At 46.1% G+C, this 22,536-nt stretch overlaps 1 protein-coding gene across 3 annotated transcripts in view; it reads left to right on the plus strand.

The window, feature by feature from the left end:
* Positions 1-22,536, plus strand: part of LOC137625403 (coiled-coil domain-containing protein 102A-like) — a 291,278-nt gene that overhangs the window by 101,916 nt on the left and 166,826 nt on the right. For all 3 annotated transcript variants that reach the window (XM_068356292.1, XM_068356291.1, XM_068356290.1), the window contains exon 3: positions 21,781-21,891. In XM_068356292.1, the coding sequence (XP_068212393.1) occupies positions 21,781-21,891 (111 nt within the window). The remainder of the gene's footprint in view (positions 1-21,780; positions 21,892-22,536) is intronic.

A 22,536-nucleotide genomic window follows, 5' to 3' on the forward strand; every position in this document is an offset into this window, starting at 1 on the left:
TCAAGGACCTGAACCGGAGCAGCCGACATCTCTCGGCCTCTTCCGCTACCTTGTCCGGAGCTCGAACTTCATCCTGGCCTTCTGCCAGGAGGTCTTCCTCCAGACGTTCGGACACGTCTGACATCCTGTCGTCCAACTGGATGCTAAGCAAGGCGACCGCGACTTCAGCATCCACCGGGATCTGAATTAGGGGGACCTCCTCTTGAGGCTGGGGAATCACTGTAACAGTTGATGCCCTAGGGAAAAGGAAGCCCTCATCTTCTCACTTGGAAGATAAGGTCCAGAGGTGATCTTCTGAAAGCCCCTCACCCAGGTACGAAGCTTCTCCCTAGCTATATCCCTTGAATCCACCATTCTAGGGGAGACAAAAACGGATTTTGAGCGAAGCGAAAAGCAAAAGCCTCAATAAATAGGTTAGTGCATACGAAACATACCTGAGGGACCCAATACCGGAGAACATCCGTGGAGACAGCGCATGCCACACGCCTCCTTCAAAACCCATGTCCGCAGAAGTCCTACTGCGGACGTTGCAGAAAACACATCCGCACTACGGATGGTCCTCCTGTAAAGAGAAGAAATTTCCATGAGTATCAAGTGAATTACGTATCACTGGATATGCTCAGTAGCATAACAAATCGGAAAGGAAAGACACATCCTTGTATTTCCCGCACAACCAATTGTTGTAGCCTTCCAGATAATAAAATCGTATGGTTAATCTATGCCAGATTAACCAATGGAAAATTTCCAAAGGAAATAGGTGTAGCTCCCGCCTAAGGAATGATTTTAAAATACCGGATAGTAGACAAGAAAGAACTCACTTTCTTATCTGTAAGGCCAACAGCAACGGGTCGTGCAAGACCACAAAGAATAAGGGAAAGACACATACTTGTGAATCCCACACAATCACCTGTGGAAGCCCACCAGCCATTAAAATCAAATGGTTAATCTTTGCTAGAATAACCAAAGATCATATTTCCCGAGGGAAATTAGGTGTAGCTCACACCTAAGGTAAGATTTTACCATTCTGGCTAAAGATGAAAAGAATTCTCTTTTCATCCCTGTAAGGCAACACCAAGTGACTGCACAAGGCAACACAAGTAAGTTAGAAAACACAGTGTTGTAACCTACTATATCATGGTCTCCCCTGGTAGAATACACCATACAGGGAAGAACTGATACAGTACATGAGGGTGGTGTGCCGGCCGGCTCTTGCCGGTCAGTAACCCCCCCCCCCTTCCCAAAGGTAGGTCTCAAGTATGCAACTTAGGATCACCCAGACGGGGGAGAACTCCAGTTCCTATGCCTGAACCGGCCGGCAGTGGTTGCCGGTCCGTAGCTACCCGGTTGGCACCCAGCTGCCGGCCATCACTCTTAGTGGCCGGCCAACCGAGCGATGTAGCAGGCCGGCCGGCAGCGGTGAGTAAACCCTGCCGGCTGGCATCCACACCAGGTAGCGCCCGGCTGCCGGCCGCCACTCATAGCGGCCGGCAGGTGAGCAAGGAGACCGGCCAGCAAAGGCATATAACCACCGCCGACCGACAGCAAGAGAACTAGCGAACACCCCCCTACCGACGGCCGGCAGACGGCAAGGACAACACATAAGAAGACAACAGAATGGGTGCCGGGCTAAGAGGCTATGTACCTCCGCGCCCGACACCCGAAAGAGTGCCGAGAGGAAGGGGAGACACTAAGTCAGGCTTCCTAACCACTGCTTACTGAATCTACGGACGGCAGCGGTTGAGGGACCAAGGAAGGACCGGGCAGCACTCAAGGGATAGGGCCTCTGCCGGTCGGCACACTCTGCCGGCCGACAGGGGACCACGTCAGCTCCCCATCCTAACCTAGGCTAGGTACGGATGTGAGACGGCTGACACAAAGGAAAACGGAAAAAACAGAAGGGAAGGACAGAGGGTCCTGTCCAACCTTGCCTTGGTTAAGGATCATCCCCAACTAAGAAAGCCCATCTCAGCCAGGGAAAATCCAGGGAGGGAGGCTGGCACTACTGGCTGCCTCCCTAAAACCAAGGCAAGGAAGGAATCGCTAATCCGGAAAAGGAACATATCCCGAACCCGGAGCAGCAAAGAGGACAAGTCTGAGGGGTCACCGAGCGAAGGGATCATAACTACAGAAACCCTCCAAGGTGATCCAAGGAGGATAAACCTCCTATGCCCGTGTCAGGCAGCAAGGGAGACTCTGCCCCACGCTAGACCAACACGGACTCAGACTAATACACTGCTGTACTGTCCTTCTCTGAACCAAACCAGTTGGAGCAGGAAGGTACAGTACTACTCCAGCATAGTTATATTTGAAAATTAATTCAAACAAACCACTAGAGTTAAGCCTAAGGCTTAAGCAGAGGGAAAGGGTTTGCCCCTTCCCCGAAGAGAAGGGAGCAAACGGGGAAACAGACAATATTTTAATAGCCTAAGACAACCTTGCCTAGGCACTAAGAGAATCGATTACCTAAATCACCGAAACTCACTCCAATACTATCTTGGAAAATACTCAAAAAAAGCTTATATGTATAACGTTGCCTAACGCTTTAAACAGTATAAAATCACACTTGGAAGACTAATTATCATGCAGGAAGTACAAGGGCCAACAACTAGGCTACGAAGACTAGTGTCGGTCAGCCTAGGCAAAACTTTCGCCAGGCGCTATACTATAGCATCATAACAGAATTCCTAAATAAGCTAAGCAGCTAATTATCAAAGCGAAAGGGGCTGGGAACGTCGCTCTGCTAACCAAATAAATCCTATTCTAGCGAGCGACAGCGTCCATGACGCCTCCAGCAGGCAACAGCTCTTGTATCAAAGATAACTCTTTTAATTACTTTAATTTTAATCAAGAGCCTACATTTATACATAAAAGAAATAGTACTCAACTTATCCGAAGCAGAAGTTGGAGAAAGCATGATTAAAGAGTAAATCCAAGATTTTGGTAGAAACACAGGGAAAAAACACCGAGTTGTATAGCTACGCAAAAAGGAATGCAGATGGCGCCAGAATCGGCGCAGGGCACGCTTACGAAACGGGAGAAGAGAGGGCCTTACGAACGGCTCTCCCCTTTTCTTTCTCGTTTTCGTTTTCTTGCCATTTGACCCCTACGAAGTGTTAACTCTGTTCGGGGTACAGATTGCCATGTGGCGTGTCAAGAATACATCCTCTGATTTATACGATATCCCTGGCTCTTTTATTAGGGATATTCGCTCCAGGAGTTAGAATTCTGGGTACCTTAAGGTAAATTCTCTGGGAATATCGCCGTAGTTGTAATATACCCTAGGAAGCTACCTTAGAGGAACTTCCATCAGGACGACATGGCTTGAGCCCAAAAACCCATAATAAATAGCTAAGGTTTGTATAGTTAGGAAAAATACAAATTATCTACGAAGTTTTAATTTTTCTTCGTTCGACTAAAGAGTGCCAACGAAGCAGAGCCTGGGGAATCTGCTGTCACTGCCGTCCCTTAGAGGACATCATATTGGGCGTCATCCCTTCTCTTAGAAGTACTCCCGTGACTACATGGCCAGCACTTCAGATCATCTTAGAACGCTAAAGGAGGTTTTCCTCCAGGGGTTGGACAACTTCCCTTCCGAGGGAGGTTTCCTCCCCAGGTGTGAGGTTGTTTCTCCCTTCAGAGGGAGAACTTCCCATACCTTAATAAATTCATCGCCTCCGACTACTGTTGCTGCCCTTCGGCCAGACTTCTCTTCCCCCTTGGTGAGTTTCTCTTCCTTCAGGGGTGGAGCACAGTCTTGGCAAGTCTCTTCTACGAAGTGTTCACCTCTCTCGTTCGCGAGAGAGGCCACTCATAGAGACTCCTCTTCGGAGGATCACTACTGCTAAGGTCAGCTTGCTGATCCACCAGTCCTAAGAGGCGTCATCACGAGTGTTTTCAAGTCTCTTCTACCAAGTAATCACCTCTCTCGTTCGTGGGAGAGACCTCTCATAGAGACACCTCTTCGGAGGATCAAGCAGACCTTCCAGTGACCTACCGATCTACCAGCGCAACCTTGTGCTGCAACGAAGGACTTCGGTCCTGGACTCTAAAGCAGAACTGCTTACGGTCCCCATCGGTGGAAGCTCGCCTTTTTTTAAAGGGCAAATCCCAGTTCCTGATCGTCCTGCCATTGGTCAACCTACCAGCTGACCCTCCAACCTACTAGCGCTACCTTCGCGCGCGCGCTCGCCGATATTCTTACGCGCGTGAGCACCAACGATCTTCCACGCGCGGGAACCGATGGTCTCCCGCTCGCCTATAATCTTACGCGCGCTCGCGCCTACGATCTTTCGCAAGCCGGTACAGATGATCTCCCGCGCGCGCGCCGCTATCCTCGCGCGCGAGCGCTGACGATCTTCCGCGCGCTGGTTCCGATGGTCCGCGCGCGTGCCGACATTCTCACGCGGGCGAGCGCCGACAATCTTCCGCGCGCGGACACCGATGGTCTCCCGCGCGCGCGCCGCTACCTTCGTTCGCGCGCGCTTGCCGACATTCTCACGCGTGTGAGCGCCCACTATCTTCCGCCCGCGGGTACCGATGGTCTCCCGCACGCGCGCCAATAGTCTTCCGCGCGCGGTTGCCGATGGTCTCCCGCGCGCGCGACGATGATTTTCCGCGCTCACTAGCGCCAATGCTCTTGCATGCACGCCGACAATCTTCCGCGCGCGGGCGCCGCTGGTCTCCCGCGCGTGCCGATGATTTTCCAAGCGGGCAAGCACCAATGCTCTTGCGCGTGCTCCAATAGTCTTGCACGCGCGCGCAGCAACAATTCCGCGTGCGAGTGCCAAGGGTCTCCCGCACACGCACCAACGGTATTACACGTGTGTGTGCCGACTTTCTTCTGCGCGCGGGCACGGATGGTATCCTGCACGTGCGCCAACAGTCTACCTCGCAAGCGCACCAACGGCCTTATGCGTGAGCGCGCGCCGACAGCCTTTGCGTGTGCGCGCTCCAATAATCTTGAGTGCACGCACACAGCCTTCCGTGCGCTCCGACGGTCTTCTACGGGCAGATGCCAATGGTCTTCCGCACGCACGCCCCAACAATCTCCACTTAGTACTCTCACGCACGCGCCAATGCTCCCACTCTTGTGCAACCAGTCACACGCTTCGGTGCATTCTAGGGAGAATGCACAAAACTACACAGTGCCTTATTGTGCGCCAGCGATCTTCCTCACTTTCCTGCACCCTCCTGCGCAGTTACGGTCCCGGATTCATGCGCCAGTTCTTGCCAAAGAGTCAAGGCTCGCAGATCCAATGCACCAGCTCTTGTCTAAGAACCAGCGCTTGCCTGCTCTCCAGGCAGATATTAAGCACCAGCATCATCCTGTGTGCCATCGCTCCAGACTCACCTACACACTCGCGCAATTGTCAGTAAAAAGGAGTAAAATTTTTGGACAGGTCACCATTGCCCCATTCTTCCCCGCAAGCGCACAAACATTGCCACCGGGAAAAGAGGAATAAGGCTCCTCAGAAGGATTCAAGATCCCGAAGATTCCATCCTACAAGGGAATCGAATCGGGAAATCCTTAGTCCCTGTCTCTTCTGAAGTTTCTTTTTTCCTTGACAGACCAGCGGCAGCAAACAGGAAAGCATCAACAGACTGATCTCTAGATCACTGTTTGCTGATGGCTAGTTCACAGTTTACTGATCGCTAGGTCGCTGATCACCAGATCGCCAATTTCTAGCTCAATGCTGATCTGTGACCTCTAGTCTCTCCAATGACTAACGATCTCCAATTGCTAGCATTTCCAATCATCGATTGCTAGTCAATAACCAGTCGTCAGGTTGCTGATCACTAGATCACCGATGGGCAGCTCATCTTTCTTCGATCATTGAACTTAGCTCACTGATCTCTGACCAGCCCATCTTCAGCTTACTCATATCTGACCAAACAGGGGGGACCATAATCAGCTTGCTGATCTCGAACTCACCATCGGCGCACAGACCACCGATTCATCGGTCATCGGTTATTTGCCAGCAGTTCGTGACTCGAACTTACTAGTCAACCGCTTCCTGTAGTTCCTGGATCAGAAGTTATACAACATACTTCTCGCTACTGGCCGTTTGCCATCACGCTAAAGTGATTGGTAAACGTTCGACAACCCTTATCAACGACTTGCCAACAGGGAACTACTTGCGAGCACTCTCCAATTGCACAGTATCCACGATACCCAACGGTTAACCGTTGATTAACATTCGCCAGATTTATTCTATTCTAAGGAATAGCATCAATCCCATCAGGGCGCGTGGTAAGGCTAAGCGTGGCCTTCCTTCTAAAGAAATTCTCTCTCAGAGAAGAATCCTTACACTGGGTATCGCTCCTGAACCTTTACGACACGAGTCAAGACTCCAGCATCAACAATCTTCCATGCAAAAGGATCAGCAAGGAGCTGTCCCTTTGGGTCGATGTCCACACCATGTTGGAGTTCGAACAAGGGCTAAGACCTCAGGTCTTCATTTGCACACTGGACCTAAAGGACACTTACGCCCAGGTCCAAACCATCCATCTAGGAAGGTTGGAAGATTCAGTCAAGACAAACAAGAAACACCGGTTCAAGGCACTGTGCTTCGGTCTTTCCATTACACCCATCCTGGTCTCACAGGATCGGCTTCTGTCTCCGCTCTCTCGAGACGACTGACTGACCTTAGCAGACTCAGTGGCAACCTTGCATTAACACTGGAACTTGAGTCTTTTTATCAAGATCCAGTGATCAGGGTAAACCTACGGAAATCTTCCCTACTTCCCTCCCAGGAGACTGGTGTATCTGGGAATGATTCTAAACACCAATCTCCACAAAAACCTTCTCGAAACGAGAACGACTTCCATTCCAGGAGACTGGAGTTGGAAAAAGAAGAAAGGAGGGACCATAGTGCTGCACCACACGACCTCAGCCCTCTGGACAGAGCCCAAAGGTACCTTCACTTAAATCTATTAAGAGATGAAGGCCAACTTTCCAGTCCTTCAACAGCCTCATCGGTTCCTAACAGACCACTCAGTGAGGTGATGGACGACACACCGCACACCACATAGAGACTCACATCGACAAGCAAGTAGGAGCTGGCTTGTAGACTCTTCCCATCTAATAGTATAAACACTAAGATGGGCCAAAGTCTGTTCGGTACCACTTTCAGCCCGCTTCATTCCAGACTGGAAGAACAGGCTCTCCGACAATCTGTGCACAGCATCTCAGATAGGTATACCGAATGGACTTTGGATCGCCATGTAGCTAACAACGTCCCGACTTTATGAGGTCCTCCAACTAGGGGGTCTGTTCACAATGCTCCTGAACCTCAGACTGCCGTTGCTCACCAGCCCTAGACCCCAAGGCTCTCTGGCAACAACGGTGGGTACAACAATGACGTTTACGTCTCGTCCCTGTTTTATCTGGAGAAGGGCACTCAACAAGGATAGAACATCGGTCAACCTCTCAAGGACTCTCCTAGCTCCGCTATGGCATTATGCAGAAAGGTCTTCAAACCTTTTGCAACTCCTGATAGAGCCTCCAAGAGAACCCTCTCCGCATAACAGACAACCCACTTTGACATCTACCACAAGCTATAGCTTTGCTATGAGTGTACGCCTGAAGACTACCCAATACCTCTTTGCGAAAAGGTTGACTAGATACCTGAGGAGTTCCTCAGCATCAGTCTACCAGGCAGTATCACGTCTTGTGTGGTTGGCGTCATGGGAAAGTGTCTCTTCACTCAATACCTCGATTCAAGCAATAGCGGAATCCTCGAATATATGCAAGAGGAAAAGACCCCCTATTCAGTTTTGACAGGTAAAGATGATTACTCAACCTTGATCCTTCACCTTCAAACTGAAAGAAAGGGACACCCTTTCATCGATAGACTTTTCCTAACTCATACGGACTTACAACTTGCCTTTCCCCAGTCGGAATTGAGACCTTCCTCTCAGAACATGGTTCAATCTCCGATCCCTAAAGGGACCTCCTTGTGTTCCACTTCACCAGGCGACAAATTTCCTCCTGATTTAAGAACACAATGTTCCTACACACTCGGACAGCAACCATACGAGTTAAGGAACTAAATGGTCTCTCATTTGACATCGCCCATTATTGAGAAGGGCGAAAGACAATGTTCAGTTTCGTCCCTGAGTATGTCACCAGACACAGTCTCCAGAGGTGACGGATCCTACACAAGTCTCAACTAGGTAACGGACGATCCAGATCATCCGTTACTGTACCCAGGGTAAGGTATGAGACTCAACCTTTAGAGAATGGCAACAGCCCACCCGGGTCCCTTCTCTTGTCATCAGCACTCGGAGAGACTAAAGGAGGATCACCAAAACATCATCTCAACATGACTCACGATGTCAGGGGCATAGCTATGCCCCTGGTCCTTCTTAGCAGATTACTCTGTGATGCAGGTTTTACAAGAAAGGATGTGAATGCTCCAATTGACTTTCACAACCTTTCTCCTGCAAGACGTGACCCACAGGAACTCGATATGATCTCTCTCGGTCCAGTGGTGGCTGCACAACAGCTGGTTGTATACCTCAGGCTCCGTTTTGAATATTAAACTTAGCCGGTGAATATATAATAGCTGACGTCTCCGACGGCTTGACAGATTCCAAAAACTCGCGAGCGATCGCCGTGAAGGTTGCGGGTGTGACCACCAGCGCCGACTATCGGCCAGATACCGCATATACTTGTCAATATCTCCAGTTCTTCTCTGTCGGTCTTGTCGACAAGTTGGTTCCGCTCGCTTTATGACCTCGAGTTTTCGACCGAATTGGTGAAGTACTTGGTTTTGGTTTTATTGCTTTCTCCGTGTTGGATTATTCAATACTATCTTCAAAAGAAATGCTTTTGAAAGGAGAGGAAAAGTGTTTTGCCCTTGCTTTTTTTTTTAATCTCTGGTTTTTCCATAGAGAAAAGATGGCCGACCCTTCCCTCAGTGTACGGAAGTGTGTTAAAGGCTTTTAGTAATTATTTTATCACTTTATAAATTATTGTTGATATTTATAGATTTACCTCTATATATTTTATATTTTATATCTCACCCGCCTTTATTAGGCCTCTTCGATTAGCTTTCCATTTATACTAAACATCAAGATAAATTTTATGTTTTTGTTTTTATGCGGCCTTTACCTATTCTCTGCAGTTACAACGTGACATCGACCCTCCAACTTTAACTTCTGTTCATATACAAGTTGATGTAGCCTGTCAGGCTTTTCCTTCACGTCATTCTGAATATAAATCTCCTTCTCGCAAGACTTTAGATTTATCAGATGATGTGCCTTCTGAAGAAGTTGATGACCCCCTTTCAACTAATGTACCTTTGGGGAGTCATTCAGAAGAGGAGTAACCTAGGGTGGTCCAACAATCCCTTGTATTTTAATTATGAATTTCTTTAGTGAAATTTTGTCCTAGACTTTCTTCGACGCCTACTTTTACGAAGTCAGTTCTCTCTTGTTCTTCCAAGAGGGCCATGCTCTTACTGGGAGACTGGTTGGAATCCAGGAGAAGTTTAGGAAAGTCTGCTTTTGCTTTTCCTCCTTCTTAATTAGCTTCTCGCTCGGGCATCTGGTGTGACACAGGAGAAGCTCGAGGAGAAGTTCTCGGCTTGGGAGTACCTGCCTCTGCCCAGGGAGACTTCTTAAGCCTTGTGGACTCTCCTCGTCGTCTAGCCATGAGACGCTCCAAGATTTTATGGTCGGCTTCAGAGCTAGACCATCTCCTGTTAGGAGTTTTTTCGAGCGTTTGAAGTTTTTTATTTGTTGGATTGGTCCCTGGGAGCCTTAAGTAAGAAGGTCTCTCCAGCTGTCAATGTATTGCTGTACAATTATGTCATGCATGAACAAGGCTATCAGGGATGGCTCCAATGATCTGGCAGCCACGTTCACTGCAGGAACAAGGCTATCAGGGATGGCTCCAATGATCTGGCAGCCACGTTCACTGCAGGAGTACTTAAGATGTAAGTGCGCTCAATGTGTTCATTGTCAAGACAAACTTCACGATGAAGACTACCAAATCTGTCTTGGCAGCAGTAAGGGAAGGCGACTGGATGGTCTCTCTCGACCTTCAGGATGCATACTTCCACATCCCGATTCATCCAAACTTTCAACAACATCTGAGGTTTGTGGACGGGAAAGTAATGTACCAATTTCAAGCACTGTACTTCGGCCTCATTCCTGCTCCAGAGGCAGCCCACATAGACGCTTTCCTGCTGGACTGGTCTCACCTGGACGTTTATGCAAGGCCCTTGCAAAATGTAGCAAGCTTTCTACATTTTTTGAGGATTCAGAGCCTCCCTTTATTTTGACGACTGGCTAATCAGGGCGTCGTCATTATATCGCTGTCTGGAGAGCCTCTAATGGACATTAGACCTAACCAAGGAGCTAGGTCTCATAGTGAACGTAGAGAAGTCGTAACTTACAGTACCCCATCCCAGACTATTCTTTATTTGGGAATGGAGATACAGTGTCTGATTTTTCGGGCCTTTTCGTCTCCCACAAGAATGGAACAAGCTCTGTTAAAAGTCCTTCACTTGCAAGAGAAAAACAGTTGCTCTGTAAGAGTTTGAACTAGCCTCGTGGGAACTCTTTCATCGCTGGAGTAGTTTATCTCTCTGGGGAGACTCAACCTGTGCCCTCTCCAATTTCACCTAAACCATTGGAACAAGGAGAAGGGCTTAGAGAGTATCTCTTTCCCAATCTCCAACTCAGTCTAGACATGTCTGACTTGGTGGGACAGCAACATCAGACTTCGAGAAGGTCTTTCTCTTGCGATCAAGAACCCAAACCATGTGTTGTATTCAGATGCATCGGATTTGGGTTAGGCAGCTCCACTGGACAGTCTGGAATGCTCGGGTCTTTGATCCACGGATCAGAAGGAACTCCATTTAAGGCAAGTAACATCTCTCCTTTGGCGAGATTTGTGCAAGGAAAAATGAATGTCTTGGCGGACTGCCTCAGCAGAAGAGGACAAGTCATCTCCATGGAGTGGACGTTGCATAAGACTGTGTGCGAGAAGCTATGGATGACATGGGGTCAACCCACCATAGATCTTTTTGCGACTTCACTGACAAAGAGGCTCTCGACTTACTGCTTTCCAGTTCCAGATCCAGAGGCAGCCCACATAGACGCTTTCCTGCTGGACTGGTCTCACCTGGACGTTTATGCCTTTCCACCTTTCAAGATCCTAAACAAGGTGCTGCAGAAGTTCACCTCTCACGAAGGGACCAGGTTGACATTGGTTGCTCCACTCTGGCCCGCGAGAGAGTGGTTCACAGAGGTACTTCTATGGCTGGTAGACGTTCCAAGAAGTCTGCCGTTACGGATGGATCTCTTGCGACAGCCTCACGTAAAGAGATTTCATCAAAGCCTCCCCACGCTTCGTCTAACTGCCTTCAGACTATCGAAAGACTCTCTTGAGCTCGAGGGTTTTCGAAGGAGGCAGCTAGAGCGATCGCGAGGGCTAGAAGATCCTCTACCATCAGGATCTATCAGTGGAAATGGGAGGTATTTAGAGACTGGTGCAAGTCCTCCTCTATTTCCTCTTCCAAGTGCCTCTGTAGCGCAGATTGCGGATTTTCTGCCTTATCTGAGAAACGGTCGCTCCCTCTCTGCATCCACCATTAAAGGCTACAGAAGCATGTTAGCTTCTGTTTTCAGGCATAAGGGTTTGGATCTTTCTAATAACAAAGATCTCCAAGACCTGCTTAAGTCTTTCGAGACTTCCAAGGAGCGTCATATTTCGACTCCTGCTTGGAACTTGGACGTGGTCCTACAGTTCCTTATGTCAGACAGGTTTGAACCATTAAATTCAGCCTCCCTGAAGGATCTTACCCTCAAGACACTTTTTTTGGTGAGCTTGGCTTCGGCTAAAAGGGTTAGTGAGATACATGCTTTTAGCAAGAACATCGGCTTCTCCGCTAATAAAGCAGTATGCGCTCTTAAAACTTGGTTTTTTTGGCCAAGAATGAACTTCCGTCTCGTCCTTGGCCTAAATCATTTGAAATCCCCAGTCTTTCTAAGATTGTGGGGAATGAAGTTGAAAGAGTGCTGTGCCCCGTTAGAGCTCTTAAATTTTGTTTATCCAGAACTAAACCGCGACGAGGTTGTTCAGAGGCTTTATGGTGCTCCGTTAAAAAGCCCTCTTTGCCCATGTCTAAGAATGCGTGGTCTTATTTTATTAGACTTTTGATTCGGGAGGCACACTCTCAATTAAGTGAGAAGGATCATAATTTACTTAAAGTCAAGGCTCATGAAGTTAGAGCGATAGCAACTTCTGTAGCGTTTAAGCAAAATAGACCCATTAAAAGTATTATGGACACGACCTTTTGGAGAGGCAAGTCGGTTTTCGCTTCATATTACTTGAAAGATGTCCAGACTCTTTATGAGGACTGCTACACACTGGGACCATTCGTAGCAGCGAGTGCAGTAGTGGGTGAAGGCTCTACCACTACATTCCCTTAATCCCAATATCCTTTTAATCTACTCTTGAAATTTTTAATCTTATTTTGGGTTGTACGGGAGACTAAGAAGTCTTTCGCAATCTTTTTGATTTGGCGGGTGGTCAAAATATTGTTTCTTGAGAGCGCCCAGATTAAGGGTATTGATGAGGTCCTGTTATAGGGGTGTTCACCCTGGATATAGCAGCTCCTGGGAGTCTTTCAGCATCCTAAGAGGATCGCTGGGCTTCGTGAGGATAGCGGACTAATGAGGCAGAGTAATAATCAGAGTCTGCTTCCTTACCAGGTACCTATACTTAAGTCTGTTTTTTGAATAGTTGTCAAAAACTCTTGAGCATATACGCCTTTATTGTATTAATACTGGTCTCTACCCACCACCATGGGTGTGAATCAGCTATTATATATTCACCGGCTAAGTTTAATATTTAAAAATGATATTTTGATTATAAAATAAATTTTTGAATATACTTACCCGGTGAATATATAAATTAAAGGCCCTCCCTTCCTCCCCGATAGAGACCTAGGGGACTGAGAAGAACTGGAGATATTGACAAGTATATGCGGTATCTGGCCGATAGTCGGCGCTGGTGGTCACACCCGCAACCTTCACGGCGATCGCTCGCGAGTTTTTGGAATCTGTCGAGCCGTCGGAGACGTCAGCTATTATATATTCACCGGGTAAGTATATTCAAAAATTTATTTTATAATCAAAATATCATTATTGGACAAGTAGCAGAAGGTTGAGGGCACTGTTACCCGGTTTTAGTCTGCGTGAATGAAAAGATTTGACTGGCTCTTATTCTTTTCTTCATCCTACTCTCTTGTGGGGAAAGCAGCATCCTGGGTTCTCTGCATAGCTGACCTCAAACCACTGCAGGTAAACCATGCTTCCTTGTGCTCCTAGTATTAAGACTAATACTGTTACGTCCCCATACCCTGACGAGGTGGTATTGGGAAAGTCCTAGGCTACAAGTTTCCATCTAAAGAACTTAAGAACAACTTCCTAGGACGAGTCACACTTCTTCATACCTTCACACACAGCTTGCGTAGGCCGCAGTCCTTGCGTAGCAAGGTTCTAGCGAGGTGCAGGGACTCCTTATTTCTTGGGTGCTTACACACTCAAATAACGAGCCCCCGGGCAAAGCCAAAAAGCCAGACTGGCAGGGACGTCCACCCTTCCTAATGGGTGAGTCACCCCTATTAAATAGCATGGTTTGTATTCCAGTTACGGAACAAATGACAAATTCGTAGATAATTTGTATTATTCCTAACTATACAAACCTTAGCTATTTAATCAAACTTGCCCGCCAGCCCTATCCCCCTTGAAGTCCTACCTCCAAGCAAAGTGAGCTCAAGCACAGGTGTGTGAAGGGGGGGGGGGGTTAGCAAGCTACCCTCCCCTACCCCCGCTAACTAGCAGTGTGGGTAGTAAACCCTTGTTAAATTTTAATGGCTCGTCATTTCAGCTACGCCGAAAGTAAGGTTTGTATAGTTAGGAAAAATACAAATTATCTACGAATTTGTCATTCTCGGCTTTATAAGGATATTAATGAGGATCAAGTCTGGATGTGATCATGAATGGACCTGAAGCTCTCACTTGGCACAAACCCTGATTCAAGTAAGGTTAACATGCCTTGTTCAGTTATATTTTTCATGTGTATTTGATTTAATACTCTACATTGTTCTGACATTTATTGTTCATATGGCTTCACCACCGCCTTAGACTAGACTCAAAAGGATTAGATGTTTCAGCCCTACTTCTTTACAAGCCAGCTAAACGAGCCCTAATTTATCCATTTTTTTTTTTTACTTTACTCCCTTATAGTAGCTGTAAATGGTAGAGAGAGAGAGTGATTAACTCTGAGTGGAGACTTCCATTGAAAGGACTCTTAGCTATACAAATCTTAGTCATTTCATCAAAGGTCCTGCCACAACCCCACTGCAAGTCTTTAACCAGTAGATAGTGATGTAAGCCATTCAAGCAAAGCATAGTGCCACCTTGGAGTGGCATTGCCTAGCAACCTATTATATAATCAACCCATTTTTTTTTATATTATCTTGTAGAAAATGAAACTAGGAGTAAACCATTGAAATGACTCAGCTTTGTATAGCTAGGAAAAATACAAAATGTTTAAAGAATTTGTAGCATTCGCTAAATGATCTACTTTTTATTTTACAGGGTTATTTTTGTTTGGTGATGTCGGCTCATTGGTTGGACAAGCTGTTGTGTCCTGGTAACTCTAGCAAAGCCTGTGGCTGGTATATGAGTAAGGTGGAAGTTGATCCTCATCAACTTTGTTGCTTCTGCAGGGGCAGGACTTCAAAGGATTCCCCAGTTCTGATTGTGGGAGGCTGCCTCCAGTGCAGATTTGTGAGTTCACAAAAAAAAAAAAGAGGTATTGTTGAGACTCAGTCTTGGTCCACATAAGCTGATGCCTAGGAAGCTCATTAGCTCCTTCATCCCACCAATGGGTTCTAAGACTGCTGTACGCTTTCCTTTTTCGATCCGAGGCTGTGTCTGTCGCAGGAAGTTAGAAGTAAGGAGCCTGTGTGCTACCTGTTAGGAGTTCTTTGAGTGAGACCGGAGTTTTTCCCTCCTCTAGCAAAGTTCTCCAGCTGTTGTATTGGTCGAGGACTTGCAGGGACCTGGACCTGGTTTTGCTGTGGCTTGCCCTTGGGATTCATGGCTCCCTGTCATTGGAGACACTCCAGTTGGTTCTGCCAGCTGCTATAACTTGGCAGTCTTCCCGTCGTGTTGCTGCTCCCCCCTTGCCTGCAGCGGAGAGCAGTGTGGTGATGCCCCTAGATGTTTACTCGCCTGCTGGTTGCTGACGAGCTACCTGCCACCGGACGACTGACTTAGAGTAGTCTCTTGAGTCGTCTTAAGGTTCCTGTGTATGGTTTCGTGGGAGGAGCATCATTATACCAAAAACTTCCCCCCTGGGAAAAGGTAAAGTACGTGATTCAAGGGCTCTAGTTGTGAGACTTATCATAAGCACTACTGGTCAGGACAGAGCTTTGCTCTAATCCCTCTCCTGCCTAGGAATGTTCCCAGGATGCCTTGTTGACTCCATCACCACACGCAAGAACATCCAGATGAACAACAAAAGCTCCCCTGTAGACCTCGTGCTCTTAGATGAGACGGACAACGAACACGTTTGCCAAAAGCATGCACTAAGAAGGCTGGTCACACTATGCTTTCTTCAACTCCAAAAGAAGTCAGCTCGAGACCAATCGCAGTCAAAAGTAGCCTCTTTGGGACCAGATTGGTCAGTCTCTAGTGACTCTACCAGACATAGACAATTCTTTTAGGTGTGATTCTCCCTTGTAAAGGTATGAAGAGAAGAAAGAGGAGATACTATACTCAGGATGAACTCTTGATGCTCTCTGGAATGAAGGGAATCTTCCTCTCTTAGAGGGGTTCACTTTGTAGCTCTTTCTCAAAGGGAATGTACTGTACTCTTAGCGATCAAGTCACTCATTGTCTCTCTTTCATTCACCCTTCAGAGATCAGGACACCCAGTGTTGCCTTGGCCTAAGAGAGAGAAGGACTGCAAGTCTGCAGAAGCTTCTCATTGGTCTATGATTGCCCTCTCCGTTCTTGTTTCATAGAGATCACACTCCAAAGGGAAAGAGTAATTAACGTTCACTCTGTCGAATCCTCGCCTTGAGGAGAGGAGAGGTCTCTTGAGCTAGAGAAGGTTCCCGTCCTCCTGATGTGGCCCCTCCCACTCCCAGCAGAGATGGAAAACCCGGATTCAGAATCGGCCTTCCTTAAAGTTCTATACCTTATCAGGGAGCTGAATGAACATGGAGAGACATCTATGGTAGAATGAAGGAGATGGTCAACGCTTCAGCGCCCCTCAAGTTTCTAGGGTCACCATGTTTTATATTCCAGAGGAGGCGGTTCCTTCGCCTCATCCAATCGATCCACGGACTACGTTGCTGACAACAGGCACAACTGCAGATTGAAGTATGAGGGCACGTCTTTCTCAGCCTCCTAGTCTACAACATGGAAACAGCAGCTATGTCCAGCTTGCAAGCTTCAAGCTGGATTGACAACTGGTCTGGATGATTGGCATACTTCGCTTCATCCAGGAATTTATCCAATCCTGATGTGGAGAAGTTCACCGACCTTGTGCTTTCAGGAGGAAAAGGTGTCGACATACCTGGCTCATCAGTCGGCCAACCAGGCGGTAAACTGGTTGCTAAATTGGAGAGATACAATAGCTACACACTTTTACAGCCAGGTGGGACAGCAAGCAGATCTCTCCCTCAGGGACATTACGATCCTGGACATGTCGATGCTCTTCCCTGCAGAGGAGGTCAAGTACACCTTCGACAGGTGGAGAAAGAAGAGTCGCGACTCCCTTATCCACAGAGCAGTGATCTTCAAAGGCCGTGGCTCTTCCACATTAACTGTTTCCTGAGCTGTTGCTTCTCAGCCCAGTAAGACAGCGCCGAAGAAGCCGATGGTGAAACTCTGATCGTGATCTGTGGCTCCTGAATCTTCTACCCCTTAGAATGGTGATAATCATGCTCCACTCTTTCTCCTCCCCCCACATGGTTGTGCCAGGAAAGCAGAAGTAAGAGAGGGTGCATAGGGAGTTGAGGTTGATGAATCCTTCTTCCAACTGCTGCCAGTGTGGGGATTCCTGTCAAGCCACTGGGCAATGAAACAGCGAAACGGTACGGGGAGAGTCCTTTCTCGTCCTCCTCTCACTCACTCTTCAATGAGTTCCTGACGTTTCCTCTGTAATCTCAAAAAGTCCTCATCCTACCAAACAAATGGAAGGCAATGATGGAGAAAAATGCACAAGACCTCATCCAAGAGATGTGTACTGGCTTCTACAGGTGATGGAGACCCATCATGGATTTCTCTCCCTTGAACAAGTTTGTTCTACAAACTGAATTCAAAATGTAGACTGTAAGCACAGTTTGTGCTGCCAACAAGAAGGAAAACATCCTGCTCTGTGTCGATCTCCAGGACGTATATTTTCAAATACCTTCCCTCCATCCTACAGGGAGTCAAGTATTAGTTCAGTCTTGTGTTTCAGACTGGCAACTGTTGCCCAAGTGTTCACATGAGGGTTAACTCTATTCTCAGCTTAGCCCCATTCAAACGGGATTCACATTCTGTGATATCTTGACAATTGGTTGATCCTGTTTTCCTTGAGGAGAAAAGCTTCTTGCTTTTTATCACAATCTGGGGATTGTCATCAATTGACAGAATTCGAGTTTCATGCCCAAGAAAGGGATGGAGTACACAGGAATATTGATAGGCATGGCAGCAGCGAGCGTCTTCCCTTCAGAAGATCGCATCAACAGACTCAGAAAGGTGGCACAACCGTTCCTGACTGCTTAAAAACTACCAGCAAGGCCATGGCAATGTCTTCTGGGACACCTTTTGTCGTTAGAGAAGCATGTTCCTCACGATTCTCCATCAGAGATCGCTTCAATGATGTCTGAAGGAATTATATTGGTCAGCAGCCTCCTATCCTCCACACCTTCAGGTGCCAGTAGAACAAGAAGTGGTGGATGATCTCTAGTAGTTTTTGAATGACGAATATCTAACCAAAGGAGTTTTACTCAATTCCTCACCTCCAGAGATGCAGCTGTTCACAGACTCTTTAAAGAAGGGGTGGAGAAGACACCTGAGGAACAAGATCTCCTCTGAGAAGAGCCTGCATATCAACCTGCTGGAAGTGCACGTTGCTCTTCCGGTCCTTCTAACAGAGCTTGGTAGGATATTCAGTAGAGTTGATGATCAACAATTCTCGGGTAGTAGCTTACGTTAACAAGTGAGGAGGGATGTTGTCCCAACCTCACTCGAAACTGATGAAGCAGGCATACACTTGAGCATGCAACAATGTAGTAGTGCTGTCAGCAAAGGGCATTCAAAGCAAGAGGATTGCCTTAGCTGACTCACTCAGCTATCAGGGGTAGGAAATGAGAAGAGAGTGGTCCTAACTTTTCTATGTGGCGGAAAGGCTTCTTACCTATTGGGGATCCACACCAATAGGTTTGTGATTTGGCTGAATAAGAAGCTACCAATGTTCTCTTCACCAGTCCCAGATCTATCTGCAGTCTTTGGAGATGCATTCCAACATCCCAGGGACAACCTGGACACTTACATTTTTCTATGTATTTTCCTGATACATCGAACAATCAACAATATGTGGACAACCTCGAACTTCAGGCTAACCCTGTTGGCTCCCAAGTGGCCACATGCTGAACGGTTTCCAGATTTGCTGATGCCTCTGGCTGAGGTACGGATGCAACTACCCTATTAGCCCAACCTTCTCTCTCTGCTGCGTTTGCAGAGGTCCCATAGCTCTGTGACTTCTCTTTCACCTAACGAGGGGAGACTAATCTAACGTCTACTCTGAGTTAAAGGCTTTTCCCAAGTCGCTGCACAGGAGTTGTCTGGAGATCCCTGTAAATCCTGTGCAACTGTATACCAGGGAAAGTGGGCCATCTTCTACGATTGGTGTCATAAACAGGATGCTTCTCCGGTTTGAGCCTCTCTGCAATTAATCGTCGATATCTTCGTTTACCTTCGCTGAGAGAAGCTCCTCTCTGTTTTGGCAGTAAAAGGCAACTGCTCAGCTTTTAACCAAGTCTTCAGCTAAAAATCCTGGACCTCTTATCATTGCTGGAACTATTCATGCTAACAAGGACTTTGAGCAGTTCTATTCTCCAAGAGAACTTAGATCCTTAGCCTGGGACATCACAAGAATTTTCGGCTCTTTAAACATTCTCCATGCGAGCTGTAAAAAGCACATCAGACAGGTGTCTGAAAACTTAATAATATTCTTTCTGGCTTTAGACTTGGCGAAAAGGGAAGGCGAACTGCAAGGCATTTAGTATGACATTAGTCATTCCAAGGGATGAAAGGAGCTCTCGATGACAATCTTTCCAGACATCATGGCCAAAACATAGAACCCAGTTACCTTAAGAGTACTCAGCATCTCAGACCAGTGCACAAAAGATTGTTCCTTAGCACTGGCAGGGAGGAAAAGTCGATAGCCAAAAACACAGTCTTGTTTTGGCTTCATGAAACTATCAAATGCATATCTGTACACTACCCCAAAGAGAACTGTGAGTGACCCTTCGATAGTGCAAGCACACTAAATCAGAGGAATTGGCCACCCTTGCTTTCAAGAAGAATCTTTTTGTGGCATTCCTGCTGACGGTAGGAGTATGGAAATGCCAGACAACCTTCACTTGCAGGAGTATACCCACAAGTCCCTGGACACATGCTCCTTCTTCCCCTCCCTTGACATTCTAGTAATCAGGCCTTTATGCAGCTGGACCGGACGATTGATGGAGGTAAGCTACTCAACAGAGTACCTTTTCTTTACAATTGTTTGTATTAAAGTATCTTTACTATCCTTCTTTACGAGGAAAAGGATGGAAAGAATGTATGCACATCCATTAATTGGATAATGCCATTACATTCGGACGTTCATATCGAAAAGGATGTACAGTACAGTAGTCTCCGAAGACCATTCACTAGCCCCTAATGGAGGCCAAGCCTAATACCTCTTTATGCTCAGGTAATTTAGGAGGTTGAACAGGAGTCAGGACCTTCGCTCCCATACTCGAGTAGAATACATTGACATTTCCCCGTCCAGTAAAACCAGCCACTTTGGTTAAATATGGACTTTCACACCTTAAAATAAGTCTCGTATTTAAAAGGATTAAGGTTTTTATCACTTGTAGGAACAAATCACAAACTATTTAATCAATTTGTATGGTTCCTAACCATATAAACCTGAAACCCTCAAGTTACACTGTCTCCCTCTACCACCCCTCTAGTCCTAGGCCAAAGGTCAAAGTGGAAGTATCTCTACTTTTCAGGTGGGTCGGCTTCAACTCCACTCCGTAGCCAGCTGTATTTCTCCCATGTCTAGAGGTTGAAGGTTGTACAGTTAGGAAAAAAATTAGTTAAGATTTTCTTACATCTTTATTCATTAGATTTTGATAAATGTGTAATAAAATTGGCCTCAACTTGGAGTTGAGTTTTGACTCATTGTACTGGCAAATTTCCTTTTAATAAAGTAAATCATATAATTATCTTTGTGGTCTCTTGGCATTTCCTATACATCTTAGATATTTTCCAATAGTGTGCGCACCCACTACTTGCTGAGATTTCCCAGTGCCTTATTCTTTTCCATTGGTACCTCTGACTCTCCTGCAGCTTAAGTTACTTTTCCTTTCTTTGTAGCATTCTGGACTTGTCTCTTCTATTAGAGAAATATTTCCAGTTCTTCACACACTCATTCTCAGTGTTTAATACGGTAGTTGTAAAAATGTCTCACCATCTTCTTTTGACTTCCTCTTCCTCAGTTAAGATAAATCATTTTCATCTTTGATAATTCCTACCTCCTACGTCTTTTCCTGCCTGTCTTCTCTTATCCCTTCTGCAATTCTGTAGATTATCATTTCTCTATGGTTTTGTCATCATCTCATACCACTCTCTCTTGTCTTCTCCCATTGCAATTGCTACCTTTGTGTTTTCCTCTTTATCACTATATTCTTCACTAGTTTGGTAGTTTCTATCTTTTTTCCCCACCTTCTTATGGCAATATGCTTTTCCTTCACAGCTGTTTGAACCTTTTGATTCCACGTCCATGTTTCTTTTTTCTGTTGCTGTCTACCACTTGTCCTCCCAAACCTTTCTGCTGCTCCTGACACCACAATCTTTTTTATAACATCATATATCTCTTCAGGCAATGCTTACCTTCTATTTACATCTCACTATTCTCTGGATCTTTCTACTTTACTTCTAAACTATGTTGTTCTTACCTTCAGTTGAGGCTTTTCTTTATTGCCATGTGCCATGCTGTACTACTCCCCAATGTGGTTGAAGCCAGGTTGCTATGCACACTATTATGCAAAATGAACCAAAAGACCACAAAATGAATACCTGTACCGCTCTTGCGTGCTTCAGTCGCTTGTTGATTTTTTGTAGAAGGAGGCTGTAGTGTAATTCAGCTTTTCAAATGTAAGTAAGCACACTTTTGAGAATTTATCAGTACACTAAACAATGAATATGATGGGAATATCTTTACATAGGTTATTGTAAAAGTGAAAGCTGTTTACTTTGATTACTCAGAGAAGGTAATTAGAGAATACATTCCTTCTTCTCAAGTTGAAAGTTATGGTAATTTTATAGGAAAAGTAAAAAATTAAAGTGCAAATAGAGAAGCTGCAGGAGATGGAAGAATGATTTATTTTTGTGTAGTTTTTTGTGCTAAGCAGTATTGTTTCTTGAGAGGTTAAGTATCTAGATAGCCGGGTTTAAGCAAACAACTGTATTTGATATTATTTTTAGGAGCTCATTCAGCGTGAGTTGGAGGAGGCTCGTGCTCGTGCAACTCAGATGGAGAAGACGATGAGATGGTGGTCAGACTGCACTGCAAATTGGAGAGAAAAGTGGAGCAAGGTAATCACTGTGTGTTTCAGGCTGTCAAATGGGGTTGGGGGACGTGTTTCTTAGTAAGAGGAATGGAATAGCTATCTCCGGTCTCAGCATTCTGCTTTTTGCTAAGTGCCGAGACTCATTTACTGCTGTAAGAACGAATAAAATCCCAGACCCCACTTGTAACAGCTCTGAGCTTCACATACTAGACATGTCATTCCTGCAGAAAAAGAAGACAGTTAGGAAATTACAGTATGTTGACTACTGGTGAGGTATCAGCAGTGTTTCCTGGGTAAATAAACCATTACAAGGAACCAAAGTTTTTAATATCATACTGTCAAGTTATACAATTTATCCTAAAATTAGTTGAAGTTGATTCAGAAATATCTATTCTTGGGCCTTATGTTCGAGAGTTGTCATTCTTTGATATCTTAAATAACAAAAAATTTAAAATCTGCATAATGTATATATGCTAAGAGAAGCTATTATAGAAAGAGGTGTTGAAGCTGTTCTGTTGCAAAATACAGTTATTCCTAAATGAATGCAAACCCTTAATAGGAGGATGCTTTCAATGAAGGTATATACGACTGTTAAAACTCTGTCCCAGCACTATATACAAACCCTTTTGCTATTCACAGTGGAGATATATTTCGGCTACAGCTGAAAGTA

This window comes from Palaemon carinicauda, chromosome 32 (genome assembly GCF_036898095.1).
Source record: "Palaemon carinicauda isolate YSFRI2023 chromosome 32, ASM3689809v2, whole genome shotgun sequence".
NCBI classification, from domain to species: domain Eukaryota; kingdom Metazoa; phylum Arthropoda; class Malacostraca; order Decapoda; family Palaemonidae; genus Palaemon; species Palaemon carinicauda.